At 43.8% G+C, this 15,024-nt stretch overlaps 1 protein-coding gene across 1 annotated transcript in view; it reads left to right on the plus strand.

Annotated features, from left to right (window-relative positions):
* Positions 1–15,024, plus strand: part of GZMA (granzyme A) — a 73,440-nt gene that overhangs the window by 14,727 nt on the left and 43,689 nt on the right. Inside the window, exons 2-3 of the mRNA XM_069627274.1 lie at positions 302–443; positions 10,278–10,410. Of these exons, the coding sequence (XP_069483375.1) occupies positions 302–443; positions 10,278–10,410 (275 nt within the window). The remainder of the gene's footprint in view (positions 1–301; positions 444–10,277; positions 10,411–15,024) is intronic.

Genomic DNA, 15,024 nt, shown 5'->3' on the forward strand with positions numbered 1-15,024 from the left:
CAGTCTTGTCTTTGTGCTCCAGCAGTTTTGTGATGTCACAGCAATCACTGCTACCAGTAGGTGTAATGGTTCCAAACTACAGGGTCGCTGTGAGCTAGGTGTCAATGGTATACAGTGAGTTAACGTGTGCTCCATCAATGGCCAAGGCTTCCCCATCTCTGTGCATTCCTCCTTCACTCCTGTATGGAGCCCTCTTTTAGGACACATCACGGCTTGTTTTGTCATATATGCAAATAATGTGACATTTACTATGCGATGTGGGCACATGCTTACCCTTCGTGTTTTCTCTTCTTCTCTACAGACCTGGGTATGCAGATCATTGGAGGGAAGGTAGTGAGCCCTCACTCCAGGCCCTACATGGCCTTATTAGACAAGCCTAGTATATGTGGCGGAGCACTGATCAAAAATGGATGGGTTTTGACTGCAGCCCACTGCAGCAACGGGTAAGTCCCCGTATCACACAAATGCAGCATGTTACTGCACACTGGAAGGCGTGTCTACTCGAGCATTGGTCAATGCTATTCTGCAGGGTTCATTAGGTACCTTCTGTAGGAAAATCGAACCATTTAAAAACATGTCATCACACTTTAACGTTGTAACAAACACATCCACCAAATTGAAAAGTTAAAAGTGAAATTTACTTTATGGAAATCATGCATTTTGATTCCCCAATAACAAGTTGATCCTTTGAATTCTAGAGCTAATTTTTCCAAAACCATAATTTAATTAATTCAAATTAATCCTAACTACAGATGTGTGAATCTATTTATTTCAACAGTTGAAAAATCTAAAAAAAAAAACTAAGACCAGTTCCAACCATTGGAAAAATCTCAACAAAAAGAGTCATGGACGAGTATGCTCGTCCTTTTTGCATAGACTTGCATAATAGCGTGGCGGTATCAGTGCTGCATAATAACAACGTGGAATGCTCAGAAATTCTTTATAAACACTGAACTCACAACTTAATTATTTTTAAAATATGTCTGATATAACCTTTATAAGTAATTTCATGATTATAGGTCTTTAACGTTTATTGTGAAAATACTGTTTCTTCTAATTGTGACGGTTGATATGTATGCTTAAAAAGGTGGAGAATTGATTATCCAACAATTCTACCATTAAAAGAACCCTAACACATTTTATCTAGTCAGAAGTATTTTTAAATGTTATCTAATATCTAAGAAGATTCTAACAAACGGTCCCACTTTTTAAAACACTGTTCAAACTAAACATAACTATCTACAGAAATACAACAAACACATAATAGAGAATGTAAAGAATAAAACACAGAAACCAATATCTAAAACTAAAAGAAATATGCATTCGAAGTAACTGTGACATGGAGACAATTTAAAATGATACAAAATGCTTGCAAGTGAGTTGGCGGATCACAACAATTCTGGGAGGTTTACAGATTTATTTGTTATACAACTTGAATTATTTTTAGATATCATAGTGAGCGAATTCAGCACCTACCTCATCTTATTTTGACAACAACCCAGGGAAATTACTGTAAGGGTGCAGTAGCAATGCAATCGTGAATGTATAATTTATATTTAAAAACTGTTGAGCAATAGTGTAATAATTAGTAACTAATGACTAATTATTGTGTAATGGGCACTTTACTACTGGCTATGCTGTCATTCCACATGTATCGACTAATTATCAGTGATTCGCCAGTGCTGAGGAGGAAAACCCATTTGATTGTGTCTACAGCAAACTGTTCAAATCTCTAAAGAATATGTTTCACTGCATTTGTTACATCCTTTTCTTTTCCCATCTGTGAAAGATGCCATTGTCCCCAATTGGCTAGAATGCAGAACCATACATAATACATAGAGGATAGTTTGGCTGTTTTCTATCACATTTTCAAATTCATAAACGTTGTATCAAATCAAATAATCATAGTTTAAGCTGGTCGGCAAACACTCTAGAAAAGTTCAAAATGTGTCATTCTGCCCTGACAATGTCTGATCCACAATGGAGATAAAGCATATCTAAGTTTCTGTAATAGGACAGGCACCCAAAACAGCCTAGCCCCCTCAAAAAAGATGAATGGCCACAGAACATAGCATTAGCACCCCATTCCAAGGGCTGTAGTGGGGGATACCTGTCCGGTATCCTGAATTATAGGCCCAAGCGAAGCAAGGGCCTATAATGAGGGCACCAGGATGTTACCCCCTGTCCCAGCCCTTGGAACGGGGTGCTAATGATATTAGCACCACCAGTTACCAAAGCGGTAACCCAGGGTGCTAAAAATAAAGGATTTTCGTCGATTGAACAGGACGTGCGTGATCCTTTGCTAAGATGGCCGCCATGCTTATGGAAGGTGGGGCTCCATACAATTCATGACTGTCTAAAATTGTGAAGTCAATGGGTCATATACATATAATTACAACACATATCAACACCACAATAAAGCAAGGAAGAAAAACGTTTAAATAAGTGATTTACAAGGAGTTGACAAGCAACTAACGAGATATACATGTAGGCAAATGAGCTATTATACCTTGTGGGCCTGATTCATGGATCTTTTTGCATTGTTCAAAGTGACTTTGCACTGCTGAAAAGGGACTTTGCATGGCTGACACAAACCCTGATTCATGGAACTGTGCTAAGTGTATTAATGCAGTGCAAAGTCAGTGCAAAGTCATTTTTGTAGTACAAAATGAACTTTGCATTGACTCTGCACTCAAAAAACACTTTGCACAGTTCCATGTATCAGGGTTTATGGCGGCAGTGCAAAGTCACTTTTCAGCAGTACAAAATCATTTTCAACCGTGCAAATAATTCCATGAATCGGGCCCTGTATGTTCAGCCAGAAATATAATGTTGTGAAACACATGTTGGCCAAATCATTTAAATTATTACGTGTAAAATAAATGTGTTCTTGGCGGTAGTGGACATTCATAAATCAATTAATTGTATCACTTATGATTAGTTCTGTGATTTTGTACCCAATTGGTTACATTGTATATTTATTGTCACAACTGCATTAAACGGCAATGTGTTCTTGAATATGCAATGTGTTATATGGCAAAATCACATGTTTGGCAATTGAAGTACAGGAAATCAGTTGTTGGTCAAATTGGATTAATGAATTTTATAAGACAAAATGAGTGTGTGGTTGTGTATTCAATCATAGGAAATGAAGAAATGTATGTACATGTGGTGAATTGCTAGTTGTAAAAAAATATACGATTGTTAAAAATAAATGTATCGCTTTCCCATTTCTGTTTTCATTTTTAATTTATAATCAATAGTGGCTAAAATCAAATGATGTTACAACAAGAGCTTGTTGAAGGTATTTAGTTTCCATCCCTACCAGGTAGGCTGTGTTCTTCTTGGGTCTATGTCCGTTTGAGTGCTTATATTGTCAATATCTAGTAATCTCAAGAGAGAAATAATAGCACAGGAGAATCTTTATGTGATGTTATGTTATACCGCGTACCCCTACCACCCAAGGGCGGTCTCCAGGCATTGTTGAACCTGACTTGTATAATTTCTTTTTGCAGTCCAGAAATGAATAAAAGATAGAGGGGGAGAGCCCTCCTTATGAAGGCAAGATGCCCCATGAGATTGGTTAAAAGCAAGCCTTCTTTAAGGGATCACATCCTTATTAAGACAACAAATGTCTTCTGCCTTTCTGCATCATGCCTAAAGTGCGATGCTGTATTGTATTGTTGTATTGTTTATTTATTTATAGAGCGCACCTGGCCGTTGAGCAACTGGGCGCTTAAGAAAATAAATCTTAGATTACAGGTACATAAATAAGTTACATTTCTAATGTTACAGGATCATATATCAAGCATTTCTTATGTTACAATGTCGGATGACTTACATGTGAGATATGTTACAGTTACATATGTTACAGTTGCACGTATATACAATAAATGTACAGCTTATTTGGTGCAGTTGGGGCATTTAGCAGTCGTTGGTGTTAAGCCAGAGTTTGACGTTAGCTTTGAACACATGGAAGGAGGGGATGGAATTCCAGAGATGAGCTGCTAAAACTGGGAAACTGGACCCACCAGTTCTTTTCAGTTTAAAGTTGGGGATTTTGATGCTGTTTGAGAAGGCCTTTCTGATAGGTCGTTCAGAAGTGTGTTTTGTGAATTTTTCTGTAAGGTATGCAGGTGCTTTGTCGTTCAGACAATTGTGTGTAATGTTCAGAGTTTTAAATTTGATGCGGTCATTGGTGGCCAGCCAGTTGACGGCTCTTCTATGGGCAGATATGTGTTGCCCTTTGGGAATTCTTAGGGCTGTTCTAAGGGCATTATTCTGCACGGTTTGGAGTTTGTTGATGTTATGTTTACTGGTGCCTAGGTACAGTGCATTACAATAGTCTAATTTGGAGAGGATGAGGGCTTGCGCTATGGTGGTACAACTATCAGTGGATAGGTATGGTTTGCAGGCATGGATAAGTTTGCAGGTGTAACTGGTTGCTGAGGCTGTAGCATTTACTTGCTTGTCAAGGGAGAGAGCTGAGTCTAGGTAGAATCCTAAGGTTTTGACTTCCTTGGCTACCTTGATTTTGATGCCATCGATCATGATGGAATTGTACAGCTGGGGTAATTTGTTCAGTTTATTGGTGGACCCGATGATTAAGAGCTCAGTTTTGTCGTCGTTAAGACATAGGCCATGTGTGGCCATCCAGGTTTGGATGATTTGGTAAATTTTGTTTATGAGTCTGGTGTCCTTTTCATAGTCACCCTGGATTGGGATAAGAATCTGGGTGTCATTGGCGTAGTTGGTATATGAGACCCCTAGTTTGTCCAGTATATCAAACAGAGGCTTTGTAAAGCTATTGTACAATGTGGGTGAAACACATGACCCTTGAGGGACTCCACGGGTGATGGGGACAGGATCCGCTGCTGATGAAGGTGAGAAGACTCTTATGGTTCTCTGGTCTAGGAATGAGTTTATCCATGCCGTGGCTTTTGTAGAGAAGTTGGCTGCCGATTTGAGGTGATTACAGAGTACCTTGTGATCTACCAGATTGAAGGCAGCTGATAGGTCTAGGAGTAGGAGAATAGAGATGTCTCCTCTGTCTTTGCGCTCGTCTAGTTGGTTTTTAAGATCAAGGAGAGCTGTTTCGGTTCCATGTCTCGGTCTAAATCGTGATTGTCTTGTCCCTAGTAGATTGTTGATCTCCAGATAACATTGGATCTGAAGTTATGCAGCTTTATCTAAGATTTTGAGGAGGAACGGGACAGTTGTTATGGGCCTGTAGTTCGTTGGGACATTGGGGTCCAAGTTTACTTTTTTTAAGAGAGGTAATATCCAAGCATCTTTAAGGTTGGTTGGCACAGTGCATGATTTGAATGAAGAGTTAATAAATGATGTGACGAAGGGGGCTAGTTCATGTGCAGCCTCTTTAATAATTGGGGCTGGACAGGTGTCACCAAGGCATCGGGATGGTTTCAAGGACATGATGATGTTCTTAGTTTCCACAATAGAGATGGCTCTAAAGCTAAATTGGTTAGGAGGTTTAGTTTGGATGGCGGCAAGTTCCTGGAGGATGGTTTCTTGCGTGGAGAGGGCAATGTTGTGAAGGGCGGATTTTTTGGCTAATGTTTTGTCTTGTAACGTTGTGATTTTGTTGCATAGGGCTTTTTGAATGTTAGTGCACCAGGCTTTGTCTTTGGTACAGGAGTCTATGGGTGCAATTGTGGATTCTAATTCTCTCAGAATGGAGAAGATTTCCCTAGTATTCGAGTTCGCTTTATTGATTCTGTCATTAAAGGTCTCCTTTTTTGCCTGAATGACTTGTTTTTTGTAGCTGTTAGTAAGGGCAGTGAGAAGGTTTTTGTTGTGGGGAGAAGGGTTTTTCCTCCAGCAGGCTTCTGCGTGTCGTTTCTCTTTGCGTAGGGCTTTCAGCGTGGGAGTGAACCAGTTGTTAAGATGGGCAGTAGGTTTAGATTTAGTGAGTTTCAGCGGCGCAATGACGTCAATCGCTGAATTGATGGTGTTATTGTAGAGGTCGACTAGATCATTAGGGTTAGAGATCTGGCAAGAGTGATTGGTGATAGGTTGGATCAGGGGGAGAAGATTCGCAAGTGTTATAATTTTTTTACATCGGGTGAGGGCAGGAGGAGCATGAGGTTTAGTAGATTTAGGTTGAGGAAGGTCTGAAATGGTCAATGAAATCAGATAGTGATCTGTCCATATGCAAGATTCAATTGCTGTTATGAGGGAAACGCAATTGATGTCTGCGACCCAATCCAATGTGCGGCCTTTAGAGTGCGTAGGGCCGTTATTCCGAATAGTGAGGCCTGCTTCCCCAATAGTGTTAGCTATGGTGGAGGCATTGGAGTCTTTTAGGTCCTTGTAGCCTAAGTTGAAGTCGCCTAATAGTATGATTTGTGTACCCGGTTTGGCATTCGTGTTTAAGAGGGTGGTTAAGTCTTCTTCGAAGGTGCCTAGTGGACCAAGGGGTCTGTAGATAAGGTGAACCGTGATAGTACGTGAGGCGGCGATTTCTAGTTTTAGGGATAGTAGTTCAGCTGACGGCATAGTGCAGCTGTCTATTTCTTTGATGGTGAGGTTGGCTCTACAGATAAGAGCTATACCTCCTACTTTGGAAGTTTCCCTGTCTTTTCTGAAGATGGTAAAGTTTGGGGGTATGGCTATCATAAGCACAGGACCAGCGGCTTTGTGTAGCCATGTTTCAGTCACTGCTAGGAAGTCGAGTTGGTTACAGGTGATGATGTCAGCAATTTCCGAGGCGTGGGCTATTAGAGATCTAGCGTTGATGAGACCTCCCTTGAAGTTTTGTATGATTTCAGTGTTATTGCTAGTGTGGACCTTGTTGGGCAAGGTTTCAGAGGAACTGGTGCAAGGGGTTGGATTACAGCTAGGTTTCCTTTTGTGCATGTTTCGCCTGGTGTGTTTGAGCTCCTTCTTAGTGTGGCTCAGGGGTGGGTGTGCACTTGGTGGTTTAGGAAGTCTAGTGCCTAGTTTAAGGTTCCTTAGTCCGGTAGGACAAGCCTAATTCAGTTGGGTCTGGGTAAAGGGAATAGGCTGTTTGGGGAGTCTAGTGCCTAGTCTAGAGTTCCTTAGTCCGGTAGGACAAGCCTGATTCAGTTGGGTCTGGATAAAGGGAATAGGCTGTTTGGGGAGTCTAGTGCCTAGTCTAGAGTTCCTTAGTCCGGTAGGACAGGCCTGATTCAGTGGGGTCTGGGTCAAGGGAGTAGGCTGTTTGGGTGGTCTCAAGCCTAGTCTGGTGTTCCTTAGTGCGGTAGGAAAGGCCTGATTCAGTTGGGTCTGGGTCACGGGAGCAGGCTGTTTGGGCGGTAATTGTGTGTACATTTCTCTAGTTGGTTCCCTTACTGTAGGCAGATTGTGGTGAAGGGCTCCCGTAAAGGCTAAGGCACAAAGTGTAGAGAGTATAGCTAAGTAGCCAATAGGTGAGTCGGACATGAGAGATGTCATAACGGTGTTTGTTGGCAGGTTATCCTGAGGTGGTCTGGTGCTTAGAAGTTGTATAATCTAAGTGTGCAGCGTGCAGATGGGTTCGCCTCGATTCAAGATTCGCAATATGAACTAAAATGCATGATTTAGAGTAGTTAGCAATGTGCAGGACAAGCGATCAAGGGGTCTTGAATGGGTCACAGGGTGAAGTAGCTGGCAACCAGAGGGTCTAAATAGGTCACAGGGTACAATGGCAAGCGACCAAAAGGGTCTCAGATAGGTCACAGGGTGCAGTGGCTAGCGACCATAGTGTCTGAATAGGTCACAGGGTACAATGGCGAGCGACCAAAAGGGTCTCAGATAGGTCACAGGGTGCAGTAGCTAGCGACCAAAGGGTCTGAGTAGGTCACAGGGTACAATGGCGAGCGACAAAAGGGTCTCAGATAGGTCACAGGGTGCAGTAGCTAGCGACCAAAGGGTCTGAGTAGGTCACAGGGTACAATGGCGAGCGACCAAAAGGGTCTTAGATAGGTCACAGGGTGCAGTAGCTAGCGACCAAAGGGTCTGAGTAGGCCACAGAGTACAATGACGAGCGACCAAAAGGGTCTCAGATAGGTCACAGGGTGCAGTAGCTAGCGGCCAAAGGGTCTAAATAGGTCAGGGCAGAGAGCAATGCCACGTATAAGGCAGGGGTACCAAACAGTAGTGAGGCAATCGATAGGTTATGCTAGTACACTACGTATACATCAGGCGAGGGCAAGTAGGGAGCAGTCTAGAGAACCATTCCAGAGACATCAAAAAGGCATGGTGCGTCGAAGCATTATCAGGCAGAAGAGCAGTGTGACAAAACATGTGGAGCAGATCATAATATGTGAGCAACAAGTTTGGACAATGCAGGATATATTAATTCAGTTGGCACGCATATTAGTCAGAGGCAAGTGCAATCAGGGAGCATAGCAGGAAAACATAGACAATATGGCACGTGTTAGGAAGGGGTGCTGCAGATGAACATGTTGTTAGCAGGCTGAGGCGGTCACTTTAGATGTTAGGCAGAACGCTGTATCTCAAAGACACTGAAGTACATCAAAGGTGGTGCAAGTAGCGTAGATTACCTTACATTGTAGGTGGTCGGGGTGGCAGGAAGGGTTCTAGAGGCCAGATGAGAAATACACTTTTTTGGGCATAGGGACAGCGCCTTGCGCCTGGCTGCGCTCGGTCAGGCTCAGTCAGGGGGGTAGCCTTTGTCTGTTGCCTTCGTCGGGGGCTGGCTTCGCCTGCCGGTGCACCCCGATTGGTTAAGATGTGGCGGACAACCAATCACAGGGCAGCAGGCTTCTGGGGATTCACAACAAGGCAGAGTAGGTGAGAGGAAAAGCGGCGGCCATTTTTAAAAGGCAAAAACCTTGTGTTTTTGCAATAGCAAATCTAGGTGTTATGGACTTCGTTTTTGGTGTACATGCAGCGCAGGGGGCTGATAAGCTTGCTGTGGCTGCACAAGCTAAAGGCTTTCAATAATGAAAAAATAAACGGGCGATTTTCGATGTGATGAGGAGAGGATGCCTAAATGGAGAGGTATAGCCTCCAGGCTTACCTATGAACAGGCAGGGCTTCAGGTGGCATGGAGCTGCTCCTGCAGCTAGTGGGAGAGGGAGCTCAGTCAGGGGGGTAGCCTTTGTCTGTACACGAAGAGTGGGGGACAGGAAGGAAAGAGAAGCCCACAGAAAATCAAGATACACCCACCGTCTTTGCTAGTCCTGCACTTCAAAGCCCCTTTTGTGTGGAATACCCTGTTGTGCGGCAGGTCTTTGTAATGGAATTGACTTTTTGAAGCCCGGCTCTCAAGGCATCTCTGGTCAGGCAACGTAGCAGTTACCATTCCCCCTAGAGTTTCAATAGAGACAGAACTCCTGTTCTTTGTCCCATTCACTGGGGTGCAGACAGGCAGGTGCCTAGAATCCACATTGCCTCTCATAGCTAGTCTGAGCGCACACGGTCGACACTGGTATGTTACATATCAGATGTGGCTTCACCCACCTCACAATAATTTAGGTATGTTTTATATTTCCAGATTATTCTAGCACCAGGGTGATAGTTTATTATAACTATGAGGATTTGGAATAGGGGTCCAGATTAAAATACAGCCTCTTCACTGCAATGACTTTGCTGTCAGAGCAGCTGTCAAACAGGGCACCTACGACCTCTGAACCTGCTCTGTGCCACTGTCGAGCAGGCACCGAAAGCCAGTACACTGGTGCAGCAGGGCACATGTTTAAACTATGCCTTTGGCAAGGAGGTTGATAGAAGGGGGAGGCACTCTTTCTGATATCGAGTACCTGCGTCATTTTATTATCAATAAAAATCAAAATGGCTATGGCTTCCCTGTCCTTGCCAGATGGCAATCCTGCACAAATATAATAAGAAGTAGACTTTAGTAAGAAGATCTAGGACTGGGTAGGTAGTTAGAATCAATGAAGGTCCTTATTGGACGTATTCCCCAGGTTTGAACAATTGAAGTTAGTTGACGTCTAATGACAGGTCAGCAGGCATGCTGGGTAAAATGGAGGACTCTGTGTCACACCTATTGTCAGTTGCAGGGTGGAAGCTCATGTTAGCCTTTGCTGTGGGAATTGAAGGACATTTGAGGAAACCTGCACGGTGACTTATTGTGTAAAACCTAAGGTGGACGAAGAAGAGATTTATGTTGCACATTTTCTATTGATCCAGTGACTTTCCTGAGGGCTTTCTTATGCATAAGAGACATAATATGCTCAGGAACACACAATGTGTCAAGTTGGATCTGCTGTCATGAACGTAGCCACTGAATCACAAAATAACAAATTAATAAAAAAAGATTTTTTTTTCAGAACTAGAGTCACACTTGGAGCTCACTCACTGCATGCAACTGAAAAAGAAAAACAGATATTTCGGGTTAAAAAACGAATTCCTCACCCATCCTATCAACAGTGCACAAAAGAAAATGACATCATGCTTCTTCAGGTGACGTGGCCATCTTTCCTTAAAAATATGCTGTTTCTACAATCGATGTACGTTTCTAGATGTTTTTAGTGATCAGTGGACTCCCATTGTTTGTACATGTTTAGTATTGCCTACCTCTTACCACTTATCAGGTAGCATTTGCTAGTGTGATTTCCCTCTACGAGTGTACTTGTTACCCACCTTTGCCATGATGTCTGCTCTAGAGATGCGTGGCCGGTGCTATTTGCCATAGACTAACTGCAATTTCAAATGTAATGGCGAGCATGTCCTCACATATGTACGACATCCACAAAACACACATGCAAAGAAATGGGGCTTTTATATTGCACTTCATGCCGGAGTCCAGCCTGCCTCTAAGCACAGCACTGTGTATTGAACCCATGCTGCTTAGCATTGTCTTGCTTCCAAGACAGGTAGGTTGCCCCTGAGTTATCCTCATGGCCTAGCAGCCTCAACTGATATCTAACAGTGATGTTTAAACGTAAGGCCTGCAGTTTAGAAGGCGCTCCACGCCACAGAGTTATTTCGCCACAATTCCTTACTTTATTGGTAGCTTAAATTAGCACAATACACCACCGTTCTCAGGGAGAGCCGTGTTACTTTTGGTGTCATTTTCTAAGTATTGTGGATGGAAAAAATTGAGGTGCACTTGTACTACCATGCATACCCGTCCTCAGGGTTTTCTTTCATTTGGCAGCAAGAGTTGGGGCGCAGAGAGGACTTACCAAGTACACCTGATTTTTAGGAGGGGTCACGTTGTAAGTCCTGCAGATTGGTAAAAGTGGTGGTACACGTGGTGGTAAGTATTTTCTGTGATTTGGCAGGTGGAGTTGGAGAGCAGGGTAGACTTAACACCCCCCCCCCTGCTCTACCATGTCCATCTGTGAAATCTGCTTGGTTTCCCACCAGCAGTATTTTCCTACGGAATCAGCCTGGAATGGCCACCTGGTAGATCAGGCGGATTCCATAGGACGCTATTGTAAATGCCCCCCACGGAAGTTAATTGCAAGGAGCATTTACGCCTTTCTAAAAACGTAGTAGAAAAGTGAAGAGGGAAGGCAATTTCGCCAACGTTTCACACTGAACATTTCCAATGCATGGTGGAAAAGAGGAAAATTGCACAGAGGGGACCTTTTTACCCAAAAGTGCAAGCCGGTCCCATCCATGCAATGAACACTTTCAGGAACATGACCCCCTTGGCCTCCCTCCTCATTTGTGCAGTCTCTGCTCACAGCACCTGTTGGCAAATATGTGTAGGCTATGGTTTCCTCCTATTTGGGCAGTGTATAAGGAAGTGGATCTCTTTTTCTACCCAGGTCACTTTGTTGACAGACCTGGTTTTGCTTGCCAGACTCTTCCAACCTCCAGCCTGTGATCACTTACCCTGTATTTCGTCACAAATTCCCTGTGTTTGGGATTGTTCACTGTGTCTTCGTTTGGCGATGGCTTGTCAATATTTGCTTTGCTTCATTCAGTTGATAGTGTGTTTAGGTATTTTGTTTGTGGTCATCTGTTCTGGGAATTTTGCTCTCAACTCCTGGTGGGTGGATAAAAGTGTCAGCTGCTAGATGCACGGTTATACTGTTTAGCTGCATTTTCAGGGCTTTTATTTTATTTACTTATTTATTGGATATGTTTAATGCACTTATACAGCAAAATGGTGTTTCAAGGCGCATCAAAACAAAAGGGGGGAGAAGAACAAAAATGAAACAATAACGTTCCTTCTAGGTCTTGAGACTTTGGGATCATGCAAGTCAAGCGCAGTAAATAAAATTGGATGGAAGAGAGGGAGGAGGGGAAGTGTAGGTCAGGGAGGAACAGGGAAGAAGAAGTCAAAACAATAACGTTCCTTCTAGGTCTTCAGACTTTCGGATCGTGCAAGTGCAGTAACAAGAAATGCAGGAGAGAGGGGGTAGGGAAGTGCAGGGAGGGGAGGAACAACAAAGAGAAAAACAAAACAATATCGTTCCTATTAGGTCTTGAGACTTTCGGATCGTGCAAGTGCAGTAACAAGAAATGGAGGGGCTACGGGGAGAAGGGGAAGTGTAGGTCAGGAAAGAAGAAGACAAAACAATAACGTTCCTACTAGGTCTTGAGACTTTCGCATCATGCAAGTTCAGTAACAAGAAATGGAGGGGAGACAGGGAAGATGGGAAGTGTAGGTCAGGGAGGAACAGGGAAGAAGAAAACAAAACAATAACGTTCCTAATAGGTCTTGAGACTTTCGGAACGTGCAAGTGCAGTAATAAGACAAGGAGAGGATACAGAGAGAAGGGGAAGTGTAGAGCAGGGAAGAAGAAGACAAAACAATAACGTTCCTATGAGGTCTTGAGGCTTTTGGACTGTGCAAGTGCAGTAACAAGAAATGGAGGGGAGACAGAGAAGATGGGAAGTGTAGGTCAGGGAGGAACAGCGAAGAAGAAAACAAAACAATAACGTTGCTACTTGGTCTTGAGACAATTTGCAGCATGCAAGTGTAGTAACAAGAAATGCAGGGCAGAGGGGAGTGAGGAAGTACATGGAGGGGAGGAACAGGGAAGAGAAAGACGAAACAATAACATTCCTACTAGGTCTTGAGAGAATTCGTAGCATACAAGTGCAGTAACAAGAAATGGAGGGGAGGAGGTGGAAGGGAGTGCAGGCTGGAGAGGAAGGAGCCATGCTCAGGAGGGTGTCAGGAAAAGGGTAAATTAAGTGCAAGTGAGTGGTTCAACAAAGCACAAGGCTGGAATGAAGAACAACATTGGAGTGTGAGCGCAATTTGGGAAAGCCTCACCTCATGGTGTAGGTGCTACATGAAGTATGCAGGTACAGTAGATAAAATTCAACAATGGAAATCCTCACCTCATAGTGTAGAGTCTACATCGGGTATGGCGGTACAGTAGATAGAATGCACAATGGAAAGCCTCACCTCATGGTGTGGGGGCTATATCAAGTATGCAGGTACAGTAGATAGAATGCACAATGGAAAGCATCACCTCATGGTGCTGGGGGCTACATCAGTATGCAGGTACAAGTAGGTAAAACGCAACAATGGGAAGCCCCACCTCATGGTGTAGGGGCAAAACCAAGTATGCAGGTACAGTAGGTAAAATTCAGAAATGACATGCCATGCCTCATGGGGCAGTGGACTAAGACAGTTGGACAGGTATGTAAAGATAAGAATAGGTAGGGTCAGAGAAGCAAGATAACCTAAATAGTGCTAAGCTGTGAGTAAGGTCAGGTAGGAAGCAGGTATGTTGGCCGGGCAGAAGCGGTAATAAGATGGGTGCCAAGAAGCCAATGAAAGTTGAGTAAGATATACATAAAGACGGTATCTGGCAGCGTACATGTACAGGGCGAGGCAATGTTACAATAAGTAAGTCAGTGGTGGCTACAGGTACCGCCTATGGCAAAAGTCAGATCAGGTGGTTGCCCAGCAGCTGCAAGTGATGCGGGTGGAAGTCAAATGGGGAGGGGCCCGTTCAGCTTATCAGTGCAGAGCGGGCTGAGAGTCAAAATCGGAGGCAAGGGCAGTGAGTCAGCGGGAAGGATTATGCAAAAACGATGTCCCATATGGGCGGGACATGCGTTTCATGAAGATGAAAGTGTGGCAAACACATCAACATCAGGGATATGGATCTCCTTACCTTCCGGAATGGGAGGTTACCCAACTCAGTGGGGTGGAGGCGCTACAGCGGGACAGCAAAGTTTCATGAGAGCGGTGGCGCCATGGTGAAGTGGGCATATAAAGTATGGCCCGATGCACCCAACGTGCCCGGACAGGCTCCGGTAGGATGCAGCATGGCCCTTAACTGAGGCCCTTTACGGGGGCGGCTTAGCCTCCCAGCTCCCCTAGTGACGAGATAATTAACAAAAACCCCTCCAATCCGCAGGTTGCTGAGGCAGGATTGCCAGCAGCTTGTCCCCTGTAGTAGCTAGGCAGCCTGCGGCGGCCATGCTGGAAATACGCCAATGCTCCAAGAAAACAATAGTAAGCCCGACAAGGCTTACCTCTAGTGCGGCAACAGATGCATCTCAGCGGTCAATGTTGTTCAGTGGATGGCCTATGGATGATTTGGGGGCCCAGACAGGATGCGGCATGGCCCTTAACTGAAGCCCTTTACAGAATTGGAAACATGTGTTGTTGCTTTTTCTGAGATATGACATTTTCGAGATTGAGTATTAATAAATGTCAGACAAGTTCTGCTAAATAAGAAGTGTTGTGGGCATTTCTCAATTAATTGTTTACAGAGCAGCAGGTGCAGGTTTTCTGTTGGGCGACAGCCACAAATTTCATTTGCCCAAGAGTGGAAGTCATTTAACTGCACAGTCAAATATTTATGTTTAAGCTTTCTGTTCCCATTTGCTAATATGATGCTACTTAAGGATTGCCACAGAAGCAATTATACCTGAACATTATGGTTGCCTGAAAATAGGGAATTTAACAAAACGGAATTGTGTCCTCATATCGGTATTTACGGCCACTTGTTAAGGATAAGGGTATGCATTTGAAAAGCATTTCCCCTAGAATCTTGAAACATGAAACATCATTGATATGGGGCAGTATATACATAAATGTTTACTCCCCTTTTTATGGACCGGCACTGTCAACGTTGACATTTACGTGTCAAG

The sequence above is a fragment of the Ambystoma mexicanum genome, chromosome 6p, assembly GCF_040938575.1.
Source record: "Ambystoma mexicanum isolate Mex_15411 chromosome 6p, UKY_AmexF1_1, whole genome shotgun sequence".
NCBI classification, from domain to species: Eukaryota; Metazoa; Chordata; class Amphibia; order Caudata; family Ambystomatidae; genus Ambystoma; species Ambystoma mexicanum.